The sequence below is a fragment of the Bufo gargarizans genome, chromosome 6, assembly GCF_014858855.1.
Source record: "Bufo gargarizans isolate SCDJY-AF-19 chromosome 6, ASM1485885v1, whole genome shotgun sequence".
Classification (NCBI taxonomy): domain Eukaryota; kingdom Metazoa; phylum Chordata; class Amphibia; order Anura; family Bufonidae; genus Bufo; species Bufo gargarizans.
This window is the reverse complement of record NC_058085.1, coordinates 274,407,318-274,416,452: the sequence shown is the minus strand read 5'-3', so window position 1 is coordinate 274,416,452 and position 9,135 is coordinate 274,407,318. Positions and strand designations below refer to the sequence as shown.

Genomic DNA, 9,135 nt, shown 5'->3' with positions numbered 1-9,135 from the left:
GTGTATATTCTGATATCTCCATTTAATAGGGAAATGGGTAGCATGCTTGAGAGGGTGTCCTGGGTTTTCCCCAGTTTAGGTATTATAGCAATTAAAGTTGTCAACATTTCTTGAGGAATTTACCTGTATCAGCTGCCGAAAGAAATACCTATTGAAGCTGAGAGGTTAAAACAACAAAGACCATCTTATAATAATAATAATTTGTGAAACCTTTGGGTCTGGATGCTTTGTGCAGTGGTATAGAATTGATAACGTTCAAGATTTCTGGGGCTAATATAGGGTCATTTGTAGAATCTACAGTCATGACAAAACTCTAAAATAAAAAAATAAAAAGACGTCAGGTCTATAGAAGGTCCTAAACTTAGGCAAATACAACCCTCAGATGAAGAACAGCACACAACAGATGACACCGTAACATAATTTATTCAACAAAAATGAAGCTAAAATGGAAAAGCCATGTGTGAAAAACTAAGTACACCCCACGAATCAGTAGCTTGTAGAACCACTTTTAGCAGCAATAACTTGAAGTAAACGTTGTCTGTAGGACTAATTTTCTGTCTCGTTCTGAAGGAATTTTGGCCCACTCTTCTTTACAAAGTTGGTTCAGTTCATTAAGGTTTATGGACATTTATGCACAGGTCTAATAGAGTCCCACCACAGCATTTCAATTGGGTTAAGGTCTGGAATTTGACCAGGTCATTGCAACACGTTGATTCGTTTCTTTTTCAGCCATTCTGTTGTAGATTTGCTGGTGTGCTTGGGATCATTGTCTTGTTGACTTGGCCCCGCTTCAGCCAATCTTTAGCTGTTGGATAGATGGCTTCACAGTTCACTCTAGAATACTTTGTTATTCAGTGGAGTTCATGGTTGATGCATTATGGCCAAACATCTCCATTTTGATCTTGTTTGTCCAAAGAACATTGTTCCAGAAGCCTTGTGATTTTTTTCAGTTGCTTGCAGCCTTGCAAACTTAAAGATGTTCTCCGCTTTTTTTACATTGATGGCCTATCCTCAGGATAGGACATCAATATGAGATTGGTGCAGGTCTGAGACTGCAGCTCAGCGCCATTCATTAGAATGTGAGTAAGCTATGCCTAGGCCATATGACTGATGAATGTGGCATCACTAGGAAGAGGCTTTCTCCTAGCAACCCCTCCAGACAAGCCGTACTTGTTCAGCCGTTTTCTAATTGTACTGTCATCAACTTGAACATTTAGCATGTTAACTGACTAGCATATCGCAAGTGGGTACAATTTCAAGTGCACGCATTTAATATGTCCAATGCATTGAGTGTGCGCCGTAAATTTTTATGCAAATAAAGTGCAATTCTAGGAGAGCTTACATAAATATATCTCCCACTATTTTTGCATAAATTGCACTAGAGTTTTTATGCTAAATTCTGGCACAAAGTAAGACAAGTAGTAGGTGGTTATAAGACTAGACAGTCTGAAGTTGCTCCCGATTTATTATACTAGTACGAGCCACTGTGATAAATCTTCTGCATCTTTATACTGTCTAGTCTAGGTTTGCGCTGTCTAAATCTTAGACGGTATCCGCCCCACTGTTTCAAGGCAATACTTGACTGAAAACCACAGATATAACAAAAATAACTTTTAACGTAATAAAAGTTCTACATTTTTATTCAATATTACACAAGAAATTCAAAGATCTACCATTTTGTGCATTTTCCTTGGTAAAAAAAGGTCTTGAATATACGTGGTAGAAAAAATGGTAATTCCCCAACTACTTACAGATGCATTTTCCTGAAATAACAAGGCAAAGTTTGTTCTCGTCATGTGTAAAATGATAAAGTTGTGAAGAAAGAACTTTTTTTAATATATATATACAGTATTTATATACACAGTATGTAAGGCAAGAGGTTGCACATTAATTATACTAGAAGTGACAGAGCACGCTCTCTGTTCTGTAATGAAATCATTTGAAGTCAATAAAGATATTACAAAACCATTTTTACACAAAAAAAGTGCTAGATGCTCTTGTGACTCTTCAGTAAAGCAGGAATCTAAAAAGCGAGAGCCAAACAAAGATGTCATTGGCAGTAAGAGCAGTGGATGTGCTAAGGACGTCCTATCTTTCCTTCTGGACTGTAAACCTTATTCACTCACTATACCACAAGAGAAGCCATACGTAGTTTTGTACTTAATAATAATAAAATAAAAAAATCATCTTCTATGAGGTCTAGAATATTCCTTTAGTTGATCGTGCTCCTGAATATTTAGGTCATTCCTTTTGTTCTTCTAAGAGGTATAAACCAGAAATAACTGCGACTCTACCCTTTTGCTCGTAAAGACGCTTATAGTAGTAATGGATAGAACCGAAGAAGGGGGAAATATTTCAGGACATTAAATCTACAGCTGCCTGCAGTCGGTAAATAGTCATCTCCTGAAAAAGAGTCCAGCAGGAACCCTGTCTTTACACTTGGAGAATAGCTGCTCCGCAGTCTTCTGGTTCCGTGTAGTAAGAAGAGTTTGTGTCTGAGTGATGAATGCCAAGAGCTTCTTTACTCTCCAGATTTGGCTCAATTATTACGGTTGTTTTCTCAAATGTTTTTTTTTTACAAGTCTCGGGACAGTTTTGCACATAGATGACTCTGTTGTAAGCCTTTAGTCTCTTCCATAGCTGGACGTAGACCTTACACTGCACATACATAAACAAAAGTCCTCCCGTGAAGCCAATTGCTACCACCACTAATTTTGTCCAAAACGGCCATTCCAAGATACCTGTTGAAAGGGTAATGAGATGGTAAGTATTCATGTACTTGGTTATGACGCATCTATTTGTGACAGTACAACATGACCTGAAGGCCTTGGTATAGACCTTGACTAGGCAGAGTTGATGTTTTGCATGATACATCACCATGGTTTACGGTAATTGAGGGAAATGTCACTTTGGTCTTGATGTCTGTCAGCCACCCTCTAAGTACGGCTACTAATATTTGAAACCATTTCCATTTATGTATAATGAGCAGCCTCATCCACTTAGAGAAACTATCAGACTTTAATAAATTATTTTCCTTAATGGACAAAAGAACTACTGAAAAACATCTTTAAACTCATTTGGTATAATTTATAGTGAAGGTTATCTTCATCAAAAATAGCTTTGTGTGAATAACTAAATTATTACTCAATTTTCTCCCCCGAACCTTTGTTCTTGTTAATCTTCCAGGAAACGTGAAAAGCTGGCAAAAGTAAAGGAAAAAAAAAAAAAACTCTGTGGATCCTGTTGCTGCACATTTAATGATATAGTCGGGCCTAAAAATCCTACTCTGTACTGTGTCTGTGGGTTTGCTAATTAGAGAGTGACTTACAGCGTAACCACCTGTAGGTGGCACTAGAGAGACAGTTTTCGCCTATCAGCATGCTATTATTTTAGTTACAAATATGAGTGCCATTCATTTTGGGGGTCAGTATGTATTATTTCTGCTGCACTGTATATGGCAGCACTTGGGACAGCAGATCTCTGACACTGTAATCAGGCACATTACTGGGTTAGCAGCAGGTTGGCAGTGTTAAAGAGGGCACAGGATGTAGGGGATATGTATTCAAGTAGCGTAGGATGTGCTTCAGAAGTGAGATGTCAAAAATTATAGACAGATACTAAAGGTATTTGGGAGAAGTATTCATGGCGGTCTGCCCCAGATTAAATAAAATGAGAAAATTAATAACCGAGTCATTGGTTTTGTTTTGTAGTCTGCCTCTCACTGGGTTTGATCAGTACTATAGTCTACAGTGTGATAATGCTCTGCAGAGCGTCTATACACAATTGGTATCTGACTACTACACAGTATGGTCACTGTATGATGATATTATTGCTGATATTGGTCTTTGTATAGTGGTAGCATATACTTTCCTTTACCTTAAGGTAAGGATATACAGACGTGGACAAAATTGTTGGTACCCTTTGGTCAATGAAAGAAAAAGTCACAATGGTCACAGAAATAACTTTAATCTGACAAAAGTAATAATAAATTAAAATTCTATAAATGTTAACCAATGAAAGTCAGACATTGTTTTTCAACCATGCTTCAACAGAATTATGTAAAAAAATAAACTCATGAAACAGGCATGGACAAAAATGATGGTACCCCTAGAAAACACAGAACATAATGTGACCAAAGGGACATGTTAATTCAAGGTGTGTCCACTAATTAGCATCACAGGTGTCTACAACCTTGTAATCAGCCATTGGGCCTATATATATGGCTCCAGGTAATCACTGTGTTGTTTGGTGATATGGTGTGTACCACACTCGACATGGACCAGAGGAAGCAAAGGAAAGAGCTGTCTCAAGAGATCAGAAAGAAAATTATAGACAAGCATGTTAAAGGTAAAGGCTATAAGACCATCTCCAAGCAACTAGATGTTCCTGTGAGTACAGTTGCACATATTATTCATAAGTTTAAGATCCATGGGACTGTAGCCAACCTCCCTGGACGTGGCCGCAGGAGAAAAATTGATGACAAATCTAAGAGACGGATAATCCGAATGGTAACAAAAGAGCCTAGAAAGACTTCTAAAGAGATTCAAGGTGAACTTCATGCTCAAGGAACATCAGTGTCAGATCGCACCATCCGTCGTTGTTTGAGCCAAAGTGGACTACATGGGAGACGACCAAGGAGGACACCATTGTTGAAAACGAATCATAAAAAAGCAAGACTGGAATATGCCAAACTACATGTTGACAAGCCACAAAGCTTCTGGGAGAATGTCCTGTGGACAGATGAGACAAAAATCGAAGTTTTTGCCAAGGCACATCAGCTGTATGTTCACAGACGAAAAAATGAAGCATATCAAGAAAAGAACACTGTCCCTACTGTGAAACATGGAGGAGGCTCTGTTATGTTCTGGGGCTGCTTTGCTGCGTCTGGCACAGGGTGTCTTGAATCTGTGCAGGGTACAATGAAATCTCAAGACTATCAAGGAATTCTAGAGAGAAATGTACTAGCCAGTGTCAGAAAGCTTGGTCTCAGTCGCAGGTCATGGGTCTTGCAACAGGACAATGACCCAAAACACACCGCTAAAAACACCCAAGAATGGCTAAGAGGAAAAAATTGGACTATTCTAAAGTGGCCTTCTATGAGCCCTGACCTCAATCCTATTGAGCATCTTTGGAAGGAGCTGAAACATGCAGTCTGGAAAAGGCACCCTTCAAACCGGACACAACTGGAGCAGTTTGCTCATGAGGAGTGGGCCAAAATACCTGCTGAGAGGTGCAGATGTCTCATTGACAGTTACAGGAAGCGTTTGATTGCAGTGATTGCCTCAAAAGGTTGCGCAACAAAATATTAAGTTAGGGGTACCATCATTTTTGTCCATGCCTGTTTCATGAGTTTATTTTTTTACATAATTCTGTTGAAGCATGGTTGAAAAACAATGTCTGACTTTCATTGGTTAACATTTATAGAATTTTAATTTATTATTACTTTTGTCAGATTAAAGTTATTTCTGTGACCATTGTGACTTTTTCTTTCATTGACCAAAGGGTACCAACAATTTTGTCCACGTCTGTACTTGTCCCTGACTATATTTGAATGTTTCTATGTGCCACCTTAATTTTTCTTTCCTCAGTGGGGCTTTCTGCGAGTTTTTACTGATGACCTATCCTTTGGATAGTAGAAACAAATGTGCAGGAGCAGCACTCCACGGTCCGTCCCTGTTGCAACAGCCCCGCACCAGCCGCGGATCCAATCAGCCAGAGAATACGTGAAAATCAAACAGCGGTGGCAGCATCTCCCATCATTCCATCTTTTTTAGGACTTCACAGCATACAAAAAATCTGCAACGTTTCGGCTGTACAACAGCCTTTGTCAAGCATGAATGTCATGCTTGACAAAGGCTGTTGTACAGCCAAAACGTTGCTGATTTTTTGTATGCTGTGAAGTCCTAATAAAGATGGAATGATGGGAGATGCTGCCACCACTGTTTGGTTTTCACCTATCCTTTGGATAGGTCATCAGTATCTGATCAGAGGTGGGTGAGACCTCCAGGACCCACGCCAATCTGCTGTTTGAGAAGGCAGTAGCGCTGTGGCCTTCTCTCAACTCACCAAGCACAGCACCGTACATATATATGTACAGCAGCTGTGCTTGGTATCGCAGCTCAGCCCCTTTCACTTGAATGAGACTAATCTGCGCCTAGGCCAGGTGACCAATGAACGTGACATCACGTGACCCAGGTAAAGATGGAGAAGGCTGCAGCTCTTCTACGAGTGTGGGTGCCTTATCACACAGCTGATCAGCGGGGGTCCTCTGTGTTGGATCCCACCGAACAAATACTGATGACCTATACAGAGGATAGGCCATTGGTAAAAATAAATAAATCAGAAAACCCCTTTAATTTGTAGTCCAGAATCTGTCCCTGAGGCATATACATTCTTCCTATATAGACCATATAGAAAGCAAGAGGGTGGGCATGCTTTTATGACAACTTTAAGGAATTAGAGTTAGTTGTCAAAGAAACATTGACAGACAACTACAGTCTCCATGAAAATATGGAGTACAGGTCTCTCCTCCAGAGTGCCAACGAAGATGCATGCAGAGCCTTATCTTTGTATGTGTATATATACATATATATATAATTGCAAAAAAGGGCAGCACTCCAAAAAGTTAAAATGCTTTATTTACCCATATGGGACATGCGACGTTTCGGCTCTATGTAGGAGCCTTTCTCAAGCATTTTTGCATTTTAAGTTTTTGGAGTGCTGTCCTTTTTTGCAATTTTTATCTATCTGGATTGGCTTATATCCATATTGGGCTAGTTTCACCCGCTGTTATACCATTGACGGTGCTGCCACAACACTTTTTTGTTATATATATATATATATATATATACACACACACACACACACAGTGGGATGCGAAAGTTTGGGCAACCTTGTTAATTGTCATGATTTTCCTATATAAATCGTTGGTTGTTACGATAAAAAATGTCAGTTAAATATATCATATAGGAGACACACACAGTGATATCTGAGAAGTGAAATGAAATTTATTGGATTTACAGAAAGTGTGCTATAATTGTTTAAACAAAATTAGGCAGGTGCATAAATTTGGGCACTGTTGTCATTTTATTGATTCCAAAACCTTTAGAACTAATTATTGGAACTCAAATTGGCTTGGTAAGCTCAGTGACCCCTGACGTACACAGACACGTGAATCCAATTATGAGAAAGAGTATTTAAGGGGGTCAATTGTAAGTTTCCCTCCTCTTTTAATTTTTTCTGAAGAGTAGCAACATGGGGGTCTCAAAACAACTCTCAAATTACCTGAAGACAAAGATTGTTCACCATCGTGGTTTAGGGGAGGGATACAGAAAGCTGTCTCAGAGATTTCAGCTGTCTGTTTCCACAGTTAGGAACATATTGAGGAAATGGAAGACCACAGGCTCGGTTCTAGTTAAGTCTCGAAGTAACAGACCAGGAAAAATCTCTGCTAGACAGAATCGACGAATGGTGAGAACAGTCAGAGTCAACCCACAGACCAGCACCAAAGACCTACAACATCATCTTGCTGCAGATGGAGTCACTGTGCATGGTTCAACCATTCGGCGCACTTTACACAAGGAGATGCTGTATGCGAGAGGGATGCAGAGGAAGCCTTTTCTCCGCCCACAGCACAAAAAGTGCCGCTTAAGGTGGGCTAAAGCACATTTGGAATAAGGTGCTGTGGACTGATGAAACTAAAATTGAGTTATTTGGCCATAACAAGGGGCGTTATGCATGGAGGAAAAAGAACACAGCATTCCAAGAAAAACACCTGCTACCTACAGTAAAATATGGTGGTGGTTCCATCATGCTGTGGGGCTGTGTGGCCAGTGCAGGGACTGGGAATCTTGTCAAAGTTAAGGGACGCATGGATTCCACTCAGTATCATCAGATTCTGGAGACCAATGTCCAGGAATCAGTGACAAAGCTGAAGCTGCGCCGGGGCTGGATCTTTCAACAAGACAACGACCCTAAACACTGTTCAAAATCCACTAAGGCATTTATGCAGAGGAACAAGTACAACGTTCTGGAATGGCCATCTCAGTCCCCAGACCTGAATATAATTGAAAATCTGTGGTGTGACTTAAAGAGAGCTGTCCATGCTCGGAAGCCACCAAACCTGAATGAACTAAAGATGTTTTGTAAAGAGGAATGGTCCAAAATACCTTTAACCAGAATCCAGACTCTCATTGGAACCTACAGGAATCGTTTAGAGGCTGTAATTTCTGCAAAAGGAGGATCTACTAAATATTGATTTAATTTCTTTTTTGTGGTGCCCAAATTTATGCACCTGCCTAATTTTGTTTAAACAAGTATAGCACACTTTCTGTAAATCCAATAAACTTCATTTCACTTCTCAAATATCACTGTGTGTGTCTCCTATATGATATATTTAACTGACATTTTTCATCGTAACAACCAACGATTTATACAGGAAAATCATGACGATTAACAAGGTTGCCCAAACTTTCGCATCCCACTGTATATACACACACACACAAAGCTAGCCACACTCTTCAGATAACTGACCATCAGCCAGTCCAGTTTCTGTCTCCCGCTATTCACATGCATGCTCAGCTTAACGTGCATCTTCTGAATGGAGAGAGGAGAAAACCACTGCCAGACATCTCTAGCAGTGACTTAGCTCCCCAAGAACAAAATGATCAAGACCATTTAAATCCAACCACTCCGACACCTGCCACCTGCAATCAAGAGAGAGTCAGGATGCTCCAAACACATTAGACGGTAGATAGGTCCCACCAAAATGTTTGAATTTGCGCATTACGGACAAGGATAGGACTGCTCTATTAGGGGCCAGCTGTTTTGCGGACCGCAAAATAAATATGGTCGTGTGCATGAACCCTTATTCTATATAACAAAGCTGAAAAACAAGCTGCAGAAAGTGAGAAGTTTCAGACTATTATGTCTGAAACTGGAATATTTCAGGTTTCATTTTTACATGCATGGTTTTTTTTTTTAAATGGTAAAACCCTGGTAATAATATGTCATTAGATGGATCTCTGCAGGGAGAATGAGTACATTTCATAATCCTAAGTCTGAACCCTAATAACACCAAAGATCTGACAATTCTGGTAAATATTACCCACACACACAGACACCATGCCACACCCC

General features: G+C 39.8%; 1 protein-coding gene across 6 annotated transcripts in view; it reads right to left on the bottom strand.

Moving 5' to 3' along the window:
• Window positions 1–404: 404 nt before the first annotated feature.
• Window positions 405–9,135, bottom strand: part of MARCHF8 (membrane associated ring-CH-type finger 8) — a 289,843-nt gene continuing 281,112 nt past the window's right edge. For all 6 annotated transcript variants that reach the window (XM_044296749.1, XM_044296748.1, XM_044296753.1 and 3 more), the window contains one exon: window positions 405–2,741. In XM_044296749.1, coding sequence (XP_044152684.1) covers window positions 2,434–2,741 — 308 coding nt within the window. In that variant the 3' untranslated portion in view covers window positions 405–2,433. The remainder of the gene's footprint in view (window positions 2,742–9,135) is intronic.